The sequence below is a fragment of the Formica exsecta genome, unplaced genomic scaffold (genome assembly GCF_003651465.1).
Source record: "Formica exsecta isolate Colony F162 unplaced genomic scaffold, ASM365146v1 scaffold105, whole genome shotgun sequence".
In the NCBI taxonomy this organism is placed as follows: domain Eukaryota; kingdom Metazoa; phylum Arthropoda; class Insecta; order Hymenoptera; family Formicidae; genus Formica; species Formica exsecta.
In genome coordinates, this window is record NW_021848390.1 from 624,855 (window position 1) to 639,097 (window position 14,243).

Here is a 14,243-nt window from a genome sequence, read left to right on the forward strand (position 1 = left end):
TATTATAATATTATAAAATATTATTATTTAATTATAATTAATATATAATTATTATTTGTATTTTGTATGTGGGCTTTATAAATTATAAATTATTATTGCAAATTTTTTTTACTTATATGAAAATCTCTAATCTGACGTGTTATATTATAACAAATAAGCAATTAACATAAAAAAATAACTTTTGAAGTTAATTAAATATAGATGATTTGTCTTCGATTACCGTATTGTCTCGTAATTTTTCACTGTTAGATAATGTTGTTAGCATGTTACATGACACGCGAGTGTTTAATATTATGTGTATTTCTGAGCCAAATTTGAAACTTTATATATGCGTGTCCATGTGAAATTAATCCTTTGATAAAAGGGTTGATAATCTTAAAGTACGCATATATACAAACACACATGCACGAACACGTGCGCGTGTGCGAGTTTAATTCTAACATGTAGTCGGTATTGATTGCGTATTTTTAGATACACTGGCAGCAACCGTGCCGTCATCAAATATTAATCCCCAGTCAGAAATAGATCCGCGCCCCCGTCGACTATATTTATTATTTCAGAACGAATAGAAGAAGAGAGAATTACTACTTACTTTTTTTTTTGGGGGGGGGGGGGGTGATACATGCTGGAAAAAAGAAAAATAAAAGCAATCAATCTAAGGGCAAGATGCGATTAGTCTCATTCTGTCGCTTGTTATTATGATAAAATTTATGATAATATTCCTTTTTCTCGACATCCATCTATAATTTATATCGAATCAAGAGAGAAAGAAAATAATATTTTAATACTATTACTTAGAGTTATATGATCGTTCTATTAGATTATATTGTATAACTTCTTTATAATTGTTTTATAATAAAATAACGAAATTTTATTTCAAACGGTTGCAAATATTATGAAATATTTATTTTTTTTTGTTATATACACGCGTTCAATTATCACTAAATATTTCTTTCTAAAAATTATAAATTTTTTGATTAATTTAAAAATTTTTCTTTATTAACATTTTATGAAAGATCATATTATTTATCTTGCACCTTTCTTTCTCTTTCTCTCTCTTTTTCTCTCTCTCTCTCTCTCTTTGTGTGTGTTTCTAATTTTTTAAATATTATATATGATTGAAGTAAATTTTGAAATTAGGATTTTTGTTTGGAATTAAAAGAATATAACGTTACATATTTTTCTTTTGAAGCTATTTCGTGAAAATCATTTTATTTTCAATTGTTATTCGCTTGAAAATTATAGATGCCTTGATTTTTTTAAATAGTCAATTTGATTACAAAATTTGTAACAAAAGATTAATTAAACGTAACTTTTTATTTAATCCTAAAGTATTCTAATCTCTAAACATAAAATCATTGTATGCATAATCTACACATATATAGTTTTATAATTAATGCTACATTATATAACATAAATAATTACTGTCATTAGGAATAAAGAGTTTGAAATTACATAAATGAGAGCCTCAAATGATGGAAGCACATCTAATTTAAAATGTTATCGATCTACTTTCTTCACACACAAATGTCGCTTTTACGCTAAAGTTATCGACAAGCATGGAAATAGTGCCGATTATATTCTTAATTATTGAAAATTGCATACGTGTGTCTGTGTCGTCGATTCCGAGAATATCTCGCGAAACGGATATTCGTTCGGATTATTCTGGCGCTTTCGGATTTAAGATCGTTTCGAGATTAAGACTCGTGATAAAGTGGTCAACACGCCGCGCGTTTTTATTAGCCCCGGTTAATTACTGCGCGAATTAAGAAAACCAGTTCTTTCCCTTCTCATCTGCATTTGAGAGACGGGAGGTTTATTTGCGACATCTAATAAACGAGAGATGTGTCCCGCGCGCAATCGCACGCATCCTCATCCTCGTCCTTATCATCGCGGCGTTTTTATAGATTGCATCCGCTTCAGGAAAGGCGTTTGAACCCAATGACGGGGCGAACGACCTTTAATCCTGTCTCTCTCTTTCGCAAACTCCTTTCCCCTCTCTCGCATATACGTTGAAGCGCCGGGGAGCGTTTTCTTTGACGTCAGAGGGCAATCATGCAACATCGTAAAGCGTGCACAGAACCCCACCGTCGAAATGTTCTGGGTGACTTCGACGTAAATCCGTACGCCTACACGATCGGTAGTTATCCCGATCCCCTGAAAAATAAACTCATCGAAAGAGGTTGATGAAGTCCTATAAAAACGAATAGAGATTAAAGTGAATTAAAATTTATTCTCTTATAAGCTTAGATAGCCCTGAATACCCATACATAATCAAGAGTTGCTTGTAAAATTTCTCGGTTTATAATGTTTTACTTCTAATGCATTATCACTATTTAGTAATGTAGCTAATTGAAAAAATTAAAAGTATATTCTTTATATTCAAATATAAGAATAAGAATAAATACATAGAAAAATTGTAAAACATAGAAAAGAATTGAACGAATATAAAGCAAAGATCGAATGAGATCTGAAAATTTTCAAGATAAAGATTCCTAAATCTTTTTTCTAGTAACAATTCCTGAAAATTCAGATATTTCTCTCGACAAGCAAATTCGGATCTAGTAGGATTAAGGCATTAAAATGTCACTTCAGCCGATGCGCCGGCGTGCACTGATACAAGTGGAACGTTATCCGTATGATGATGTATAAATAGGTTAGACGGTATGAAAATAGACACCGGGGCGTTGGACCGGAGGATCGATGACGGTACTCATCCTCTGGTGGCGGCTTGCCCGACTTTATTTTTCGACAAGTAACCGCATTACGCGACTTGTTCGAGACAGCGCGTCTGCACGAAACGTCTGATGCTATAACTTGCATTTTATATATTTTTCAATATATAATATATCTTAGTTTTTTTTCATACGATCATAAATTTAGCTCCTTTAACTTTGAACATTTAATGCCATGAACATCTCTTTTCTCATTCTTGTAAAATGCAATTGCGACATCTTACAATTGTTCTCTCTCGGTATGCTTTAGCTTATATATTAAATTTGTTTTGTTTTTGAAATCCATCAATTTACTAAAGTTAACAGATAATGTTTTAATAATCTTGTTTGATTATTGCACTTTTGGTTATATTCATGATATAAGCTAATTAATTTATATAGGTGCACATATAGATAAACGTACAAATTAATTAGTTGTTTTGATCATAAAATAAAATTAATTTTTATAGATTTCAGAGAGAAACTTTAAAAAAGAATTAAAAAATAAAAGATATTCAACAATAATAAAATATATTACATATATATTAGATCTCTCTCTCTCTCTCTCTCTCTCTCTCTCTCTCTCTTATAACGTTATTTTCAAAAATAAAATATTCAGTTGAATTTATATAATAAAAAAGATAGCACTTTTTTATAAATATATCTTTCCTAAAAAAATTTTTTTAAGTAAAAAAATTATTCTGTTTATCTAGTTTTTATCAAAATAGATAAAGTATAAATCGAAATAACTGTTAAAGTATAACTGTTAAATAATCATATTATTTTGTTCGTTCATCTTAATTTTAAAATAAATCTTTTGGTCAGTGATTTCATTAATTTATCTTTATTGGTCTATTCACTTTATTGGATATAAAGTTTTTATCAAGACTTGATAAAAATTATATAAACAAATGTCAAAGTTTAATTGTTGCTAAAATGTCGTTCTTCCAATTTTGGAAAATGTTACGAATATGTTACACGTGCGCTTGCTGTTGACTTTTGCGTTACAGTCGATCAATTGAATCTCTCGTCGTATGTTATGTTACGATGCGTTTAAACACCACAACTGTGTATATGTACTTGATGTCCGCTTTGCGGAGATAACGTCCTGTCAAGTATCCAGTCGGTTTGACGCTTGTCAAAACAAGCCGCCGAGAATACTCACCATGTGGATGGAAATAGCGGTACACTGGTCCAAAATACACGCGCATCGGAAGAAAGATGATGGAACGCGGGTGCATGTTGAGATGCATTCGTTTGATGCACGCACGCCAGTGGCGTAACTAATGGTCTGAAACATCCGGAATTGCCTGCGAAATCAAAACTGGAAAAGAGAGAAAAAAAGAAAAAGAGGAGAAAGGAAAAGAGGCAAAGATGAAACGAAAGATGCAGAATAAAACAGGAAAAGAAAGAGAAAAACAGAGAAAGAAATAAAGAGGAATGTCAAAATTGTCATCGACAATGTTCTTTTTTAAAAACGAAACGTCATACGAGAAAATTTCATTCTATTTTTGCAATTAATTTTTTTATTTTATATTATTATTATAACTTTCTGAGTTATATCAGTAATAATAGACTAGTACTTTTTCTAAATTTATTCTGCTAAAAAGAAAAATCTTTTTTAATTACAAAATTTAATTTTACTGAGCTTTTATCAAAGTAAGTACAATATAAATGTTAAATGATCATATATTATTCGGTTTGTTCATCTCCGTTTTAACACAGATTTTTCGATCGGTGATTTCATCAATTTATTTTTGGTGATCTACTTTTGCATCTATTATTATATCTAGTTATATGTTTACGGCAATTAAATCTTGCATATATTAATATATTTGGATTGAAACATGTATATTAGAACAAAAAATATATAATATATATTATAAAGCAATTGAAAAGTGGGTCGAGGATATGTCACAGCTTGTGTGGGTTATTTAATAAAGATTAAATATGTAAAGATCTTAAAATATTTTTTGGAGTGTTTATGTATCCGTGTGTCAACGAATATCAGAACGCTTCGTGCCACGGACGATGAATTTATCTTGGCACTCTGGGGACTGAGCGAATGACGTCTAGGCGCACTCATCGACCGTCATAAAAATGATAACACGCAGATATAGTTGATGATAGATTAGATGTAACATTGCAATTGGAGTGCAATTAACGTGATGTTCTTAATATTGGAAATATATCGCGAAAATATACCGTCATCGAATATATAAAGTTGTCGAAAATATAAAATTAATACTATATATATAGCAGAACAGAACAAAATTAAAAAATGTAAGAATATATTATAATTCAATAATATAAAAAATATGAAGATATGATTCTCTATTTAAAAATATAAACAAAGATTTTAATTTTTTTTAAACAGCTAAAGTTTAGTTAAATTTCAATTTGCTTTTTTCACATTGTAGTTACAAATTGGTTGGTTTTATTACTTTTTTGTTTTCTTTCTATTTATCAATAAATTTTGAAATTAGAATACAACGACACATTTTTATTCGTGTGTATGCTCACAGGATTATTATTTATCTCATTTAATCTATTTTTATACATAACAATAATTTTTTTTAAACAAAACGAAAATTTAAGCAGTGTGTGGAGAGTCAAGAAGAGAAAGATCTACAATTAAATATTAATCTAATAAAATTAAAAAAATGTATACATAAAAATCTTATTAAATATTGGCAAAATATAATGAAACTGTTCAGGAGATAAAAGCTTAAAGATAGTTGCTTCTCTTGTATATGCCGAAAAAAGTTTTAGGTGTTTTTGAGATGTACTAATTAAGCTGTTTCACGCGAGCTCATCAAAAGATTGAAAAATTCTGAAATGTTCGCGGTCGTCTGCTCTTACTCCGATATCAAGGTCGAGCCAGTAGAGAGATTTTCATATAATTAAACCTGACTAAAATGACCTCGCTAATGGTGCGCATGCTTGCGTTTTTCGATGTAGTGTGAACGCAGAGCGGTTGCAAATATCGAATGACGCGAATGTTCGACTTGCGTAATGCATTGCGAATCGCTTGTGATCCAGAAATTTACATGCCCGTCGATCTTTCTGCCAATTACTATGACGAGGTCACAAGCCGCGACAGAAGCGTGATCTATGTAATAGCCGCGCCTGTTACATCGCGCATCTATTTGCTTCGATGGGGTGATTTTGGAAGAATAAAGGGTAGGAACGCGAGGGTTGTATATCGCTCTCAGCTGGCCCGGGTATCCAGGGTTCGTCGCCATAGCGACACCCGAGCGATGGCTAACACCACTCCATTCCACAATATAGTTGGCTGTAAACCGCGTAGGTGTTACAGGTTGAAAGATTTCAGAGCGACACGCTCTAATTCTAATTAATTCGCTGATGCGCAAACTTAATTTGTTAGAGGTTACATTATAATTATATATAATTTAGAAGTTACATTATAGATAAAAGTTAAATTATGATTTAGGCAATAAACTTTTTCTTATGTATGAGTAGAATATATAGGTATATATATATATAGAGATAATTACACTTTTAACAACGAAATCGTTTCAATAAAAGAATGTTTCAATGAAAAAATTTAAATTTATATAAGATAATTAATGTTAATGATATTAATAATAAATATTAAATAATGTTGTATAAAAAATTATTAATATAAATAAATTATTATCTTAATTCTGGAATAAATAGAATCAAAGTAAGAGTTATCCGAAATATGAGTTATGGGGAAATTATATATCGCTGTATTAATTTTGTACAATTTCAAGATTTATTTCAATATATACAAAACATTGCTTCGTATTAATGGAGGGCACGCACGTCGGCTTTCTCGCAAAAGTTACTTCACTCGTTTGTCTTGTCACTTGATCAATTCGAACAAGAGGAACAGTACTAAGATAATAATGATTGTCCGAATGTTGTAGATGAGCGATAATGCTCGTTGCGTGCATGTTCTCACGTACAAATATATAGAAATACGCGTCCGCATCATTCCAATTCTTAACGCGTTTTTTACACCGATTCTTACGGCTATACATTTTGTCTGGATAACGATCCACTTGCAGGGAACTTTAAGGGAAATTGCGATTTTCTATATCTGACAATAAATTTGATAGGTAACGATATTTTTATTCGTATAACCTCATGTCAACAGGAAATTAGATACCTCGTGAATAGATAAAAATAAGCGAATATGCACCTTTTTTCCTCACACAGGATTTTTCTAGCGTTCAATTTTCACAGATTTTATAGACATGCGAAAATAATCTCTATGTTTATTTGTAACAGTGTACATTTTCCTGTATCTATATAGTATTGAGAATATTAATCCTGCTAAAATTATATAAAAGTTATTCTATAAATTATCTAATATTATAATCAGAATATTATTATGTAAATCTCGGATTGGATATGAATTAATTTGCATGCATCTGAAAATGTACCGATCGCTGAATGCAAGTGATGAGTTTTCCTATCGATTCACACTTCATTACGAAATGCCCGTTTTACGTGTCGTTATCCGTGAGCGCGTTTTAATGCAGGATCGTTTGCGAAAGATTATTACAACTGTCGGAATTGCAACGCGCATGCAATATTACGCTATGTTTATATCACCGCTACGAAGTAGCGTAACTAATTGTACAAACAGAACTTCTACGCACTACACACGATAAACTTCTACAAGAATATAAGTGTGTATTATATTTTCCTAATGTATATACGTATATACGTGTATATATATGTACATGTCTAGCAAATACGAATGTATATATCTATTTAAGTATATAAATGTATTTACATTTGTATAATTTATACACTTGTCGCTAATGGTACTTCCGGTAACTATCCATTTCGCATTATAATCTCTACTCGCATTTTTCGGCTATATTAAATTGTTATATTTTTCGGTTAAACTTTTTTTTGATTGAAAAAATTATAAATAAAATATTGTAACAAAAATTTTGATCCATTATTTTGAAAAGGTAGAGATTCGCATTTATTCGGCTTACGTAGTGGAAAGTTAATATTTTTCATAGTTTGTCTCGAATCTTATTGAATGGATTGTTTCCGAAAATGATTTCGTAATCTACGCTACATTTGGAGTTACGGTCTCCAATCTGGGAATCCCTGGATTATACAGTCTTCTTGCTTTTTTATCTCTTGTCTAACGATCGAGAATATATCGTTATATAATTTGAACTAAAAAGGAGATTTTGAATTATGGACAAAATATTTCTAAGTGGCTGTCTCTAATCTCGCGTCTAAGTCGCGCGTAAGGCATCACTAACAATAAGATCATTGTTTACCAGAACAACTGACTAACGCAAAGATCATATCCATCGGCATTATTGTCTCTATAATTAGTACACCAAGCTAATCTCCAGCTTGACACTGCTCTTCTTTCGGTCAAGAAGTGGATTCTTCCCATACTTAGATACGTACATATCACATTTACACTTAACTGCTATCTTATGTCTCGAGAGACGCATATCTTATTTTGTTCTCAAAGTCTCAAAATAGCATAAAAATACAAAGAATATATAAACAATGTCAGGAGAATGCTTGAGAGATTAGAATGTCTTTTAGACATCTTTATATGATGTTTTTAAAACATTTACATTACTTTTTACTTTTAAAGAGTAATTGTCGTTTTCATTATGCCGATATTTCACTATTTAAAAGTATCATTTTTTTCAAATTTTCTTTGTGATCTCCGTTTTTATTAATGAAGGAAGAGTTTATCGATAATAATTGGTCCGCCTATGTATAGCATTTTGACATCCTGGAACAGGCCGTCGCTGGAATAAGGCCGTGTTCCGCTCTTTCGCGGAATACATTTCAAACGAGCTCTTCGAAAAATGTCTCTCGTTTACACAGCTCCGACTGGTTATTTGGCACGTCTGTACGACACATGGAAGCTGCCCATTCGGAATTTACTCGGGTCCTCCTGGGTGATCCGAAGGCACGGCTCGCTACAGGTTCTCACTATTTCTCACATATCCTCCGTGCTGATGCCGCTGATCAGACTCTGCTCTATGTCCATGTTGGAGTCACACTGCATCACCCACTCCCATATCCTTTTGGTGACGACTTTCTGGTCCACCGTGGTCTCCAGGCCGTAACTATTCAGCAGCTTTCTCAGCTTGTTCTTGTTCTCGTCTACGTTGTGTCGGTCATCCAAAATAGTATCCAAATACAGCAGACTGTCGCCTCGCCTGGCGAGGCTTTCGCTCACGTCGACCGACGTCGACGTCGCGCTGTGACTGATCTTGTTGATGCACCACGAATCTTTTAGGTACTTGTTGATCTCAGTCACGTGCGGCCTCTTCTCCGGTTTGTGCTCGAACGTTCGTCTGAAGTATCGGAGCAACCTAGGAGTGAATCGCCGAAAAGTAGGCGGAATCTTGGTGGTGCGTCGCTTCAGCCATCGCTGAAAAGCTGAGTAGTCCGGATCTCGGATTAGGTCGGCGCTTTGCCACGGCGGATTGCCGGTCAGACAAACGAAGAGGACGATACCAAACTGCCAGCAGTCTGAGCTTCTTTTACAGGCGTATCTCTCGTTCTTGATGATCTCGTGGATCTCTGGTGGTTGGAACGGCACCCAGGTGCAACGGATTTTATTCACCAGAGTGCCCTCGCGCCTCGTACAACCGAAATCGCACAATTTCACTTTGCTCATATCCTGCGCGAATACCAACACATTTTCCAGTTTTATGTCACGATGGGTCAGCTGTTTTGAATGAATAAAGTCGAGAGCCGAAGCAAGCTGTCCGGCAATCCTTTTACACGCGTCTTCATTAAGTCCGCCGGCCTTCACATTGCCTGCGAGGTCGCCGTAAAGCGCGTATTCCTGCGCGAAAACAAAACACTTTTCCGCTTTGAAAGCGACAGCATACGAACAAAGTATATTTGGATGTGGGCTCAGATGATACGAATAATGAAACTCTCGGAAAAAATCCTTCTCCGACGTGAGTTCTTGATGAACTGCCTTCAGAACTACTCTTGTCTGGGTGGCTCTGTGCGTCGCCAATAGAACCTTCGCAAAACTACCCTCGCCCAGAGTTTTCTCCACATTGTATTCTTTTGAAAGATCCAGCTCTTCGAGAGGTACTTCCTGCACTCTGTGAATGCCTGACTCTTTTTTTTCGTGCAGCTTCATCTGGAATAAGAGAAAAAGAATACATGATTATTTTCGATAAATTGATTTTTCTTATTTTTAGTTCAATTAAAATGTATATAATACAATCGAATGTTGTAAACGATGTTTAAGTGTTTCGCAAAGAATTTAATGTGAGAGTATATTTTATGATCAATGATATCTTAAATCATATTTTATTTTAAATTCTAAATATAAAATTATTTAAGTTTATATTTAGATATTTTAATTATATTGCTATTTCAGTGTATTTTAATGTATCTAGCATTTTTTTTTTTTCTTAATATATTTTCGCGTGCGCGCGTTATAGAGGCTAACTTTATTATTTTCGTTTTATATAGACTGCTTCCTCTTTCTGTCAAGTGCGGAAATTAGAATTTCATCTGTCGGAAATATGTCTAAGTTGATTTTATACTTGGATAACGCTTTGTCGAAGAAATATCGTCGTTCCGTAGGTACAATAAATCTCAGGTATATGAAACGCCTACAGTTGTCAACATGACGGACGTACGATCATATTCTGGAATGTTCCCACGCTTCCTTTCGCAAAAAGATAATATTCACGCCTCTCTGATCATACAACGCGCGTCCTAGTTCATAAATAGCATAGATCAATCGTAGTTCTGGAATATGATATTGCGCACACGTGCGATTTGATATTGTAGATCGCGCGAGGTATAGAGATCGTTTGCAAAAAAGATTGTCTCAATGGGAGATAATATTTCTCAAATAAAAATTCAACTTCTTTTGATCTCTTTCTGAAAAGAAAAAAAATTGTAAGATATTGGATATCTTTGAACATTTTTATGGGTTAAGCTTCAATAAAATCAATAATTAAATTTCATTTTTTTAATAATACAATAAAGTGGAATTATTTTGTAACAAATATTTATTTTTACAAGTATAAATTTAATTTGATAGTTAATCACAAAGACGCTTAAAATGGAGCATTAAAGATTTCTGAGAAGAACTGACGTATAATCCAAATTTTGAAGGAAGAAAATTTCAATTTTAAATTGATTCGAAGAATCTATAGATGAAAGCAAGTGCATGCTGAAAATCTTATATCCTATATACAATGAATATCGCGTATTTTTGTCGTCAAAAGTGTGTAAATCTGCACGTGGAATTCATGGATTGCTATTGCATAACGGCAATATTAAGCAGACATTGATCTGTCTAATGATAGTTCTTGCGCTTTTTGAGATGCTGTTTTTCTTCCAGCCGCGCTCACGTCGCGCGATCTTGCACGTGCGTCATCGCACGCCGCGCTGCATATGCTCTCTTTCGTGTAAACTCGCGATCGAGTGTTATGTTTGCGTTCGAATTTATGATCGCGCATCTCGCGAATCGATAATTTGGACGGCAATACGCGGGTGGGATTTTTGGAACGATGCCACCAGGGACGACGAGTTTTGTCCTCCTCGTCCTCTTCGCTTTGTGTGTATTGCGTGCATCACGTTGCGGTTTCTTCGCCGTTCTCATCGCAGAGAGTTGCACTCTCGCGGTGCAATGAAGAGTCAGGCCGGTGGGTAGCCGGGTGAACCCAGGACATTTAGACGCTCTCGCTAGATCAATAGCAAGGACCGCTCACAAGTTTGGCCGACGACGCTTGAGCCTGGTCGGCACTAAACCCCGAAACTTTTCATCAGGTCCCACACGCGGATTACGTTCGCGATTTGCGCATTTGTTTAACTTTTTGCACGGGTTAAATGCATTGCTAGATCGAGTGGGAATGACAGAAGATACGACAAATAAATGGTTTTTTTTTCATCTTGGACAAATCGCTCAAACACGCTTTAAAATTTTTTTTATTTGATCTAACGGCATTAAAATACAATTTACACGAATTGAAAGCTATAGATTGATACAGATACACACACATAGTATATCGAAACTGTATTATAAATTTCTAATTTTTTATTTACGTAGAACAATATAAATTTTACCTTTGTACTCCTACGTACTATTTGTTATTTATCAATATTTATGTTAAAACTAATTTAGAAATAAAAATACGTATATTCCTGATTTTTAAGCATCTTAAAAAAGGATTTGAAACGCGATTTAAAGGCTTTGTATATTTAAATTGCACTTTTAATGATTCAAAGAAATCGTTTGTTACAGCAGAAGTCGTTAATAGATGTTTAAATTACGCGAAAACAAATATACGTTCGTTCGACGATAAAAATCTATCTATTCACTTCGGATCGTTCCATAAATTTCTGGAAATTCGAGACAGCATAAATGTCATCATGTGACGAAACGAATGCAACATGAAGCGAACGGACTTCGTGGGTGGTGCAAATATATATTTTAATGATATAATGCGTTATAACAGGAACAAAACAACGGCAAAGAGCTCTCTTTTTCACTTTAATTATTTATAAAGTGGACAAATTACGTGTTCTTGATTTGTACTTAGAACCATTATGTTCTTGTGTATATGCAGCGCTTATTTAACTTTATATTTTGTGCGTTATAATGATTTTAATGTCGAGAGATTGCAGACATATATTGTTTTTTTGTGCATTGTTTTATGTCACAGTTATTTTTTTCGCAATACCACCGGTTCAGACCGGTTCATTCTGACAAGCCTCAGAGATGCAGATATATTTAGCATTTATATTTACTGGGCACTCTATTTTAATACATACGAGAAGTTAGTGGTGTTATACTTTGGCGTGCGAGCGTGCGTGCACGTCGTGCGTTTAATGAGACTGTTTAGCAGACACGCGTATATAGAGATAGACAATGAACAATTAAATTAAACGCACTGCAAGTGCTGTGGAAATCCAATGTGTTAACTCCTTAACACATTAGATTCAATGTTAATAGATTCATAGTTAATAAAAGCGTGTCTCAATTATATTAACGCATTATAATTTATTAGGAAGTTATCAGTCTCATTTACTTATCATTATTGTTCGATACGCTTTAATCTAATATAAAAATTTGTAAACCACCAACCATAGTATAATATCGGAAACAATTGTGAAATGGTTTTATTTTTATAATATACATATCTTTAATTCTCAACAAGTACTACATAGAAATATCTTTTAGGATCCCATAATATAAAAAAATTATATAATATATTATAATTAATAGTAAAATATAAAAGCTTATATATACATAAAGTATTCTAATCGAAAATAAAATTGTTTTCTATTAAAAATCTTGTTGATGAATTTTCTTAATTAGATTATATAGGATTCTACAGTATAAAAGCTTAATAAGATTTATTCTAGCCATCAGAGAGTAGGGAAAATTGAAGTTTTATTAAGTATTAAAAATTATCACTAATAAAAAGTTCGTCAATTATACAGATGAAATTTATACAGCAACAATTATATGTAGAGGAGTGATAATACGACCGATACATACCACGATAGTAAAATCCGTTTGATGAACGAGAAAAACGTCGCTGCACACTGCGATCAATGTCAATAAATATGCGTGTATTAAATCACTTTCTTGCTCGATTAAATTTTATTTAGTACGTTCTCTTCTACATTTTTATATCACGACATGTCTTTGTAGCACACGCGTATATATCAAATGGTCACAGATATCACAAACGCCGAATGAAATTAGCGTGTGTCGCGAGAATTTATGTCAGTCGTATCCACTGACAATTTCGCTTTCGGAACAGGTGTCACTTGAGAAACGAGCACAGAAATAGAGATTCGGTGACAAGAGATATCGACACGATGGTGCTCGGTCACATTTTCCGTGGTGCGCGTATCTCAAACGTCTGGAGAGCGTCGTGACGCCCCGCGTCGCTTTTATAGACCCGGCTGGGAAATGCGCAGACGTGGAGGGTAAAAGGGTGCGGGATACACGACGAACGTCGACTAACGTAGGGTAGAACAAGCGTAACGCCGCGTCACACCGTAGCTTTTTTTAACGGGCGCATTATATGCGAGTCGATGAGTCTGCGTCAAGACGGACACCCCGATGAACAGGGAAACCGGAACGAGATTCACCGCAGAATTCTTCCATGTGCCTACATTGAGGATGATACCGATCATTGATCGGTTTATGCGTTACGATATATCCTCAATCACAAATTGTTATGATCACGCGATAAAATTTCTAAATAAAATTTCATTTTGAATCGCATTACCGATTTTTATTGATCGTAAAAGGATACAGTAAAATAATAATGATAGAAGCAAATCGAATAAAAAAATTAAATATTTAATTTCTTTCTTTTTAATTATACCTGTGCTACTTCGCACTTACTTGTTAATTATTTGCGATCGAGTGTTTACTCGTACACGTTCGATGATAGCGCATTCTCGAGATTTAGGAGCAAGGACTCGATAACTATTTGTAAGTAATAAGAATTCCTGTATGCGATATAAAACGATGCGCAT

The 14,243-nt window shown here is 33.8% G+C and overlaps 1 protein-coding gene across 1 annotated transcript; it reads right to left on the minus strand.

Moving 5' to 3' along the window:
- Positions 1-6,452: 6,452 nt before the first annotated feature.
- On the minus strand, positions 6,453-13,729 carry LOC115233407 (serine/threonine-protein kinase meng-po). Its single transcript, XM_029803798.1, has 2 exons — positions 13,249-13,729; positions 6,453-9,864 (listed from the first exon to the last, which is right to left on the minus strand). Exon 2 carries the CDS (start codon positions 9,862-9,864, stop codon positions 8,698-8,700), a length of 1,167 nt encoding a protein of 388 aa, XP_029659658.1. The 5' UTR covers positions 13,249-13,729; the 3' UTR covers positions 6,453-8,697.
- Between the last annotated feature and the right edge of the window lie 514 nt (positions 13,730-14,243).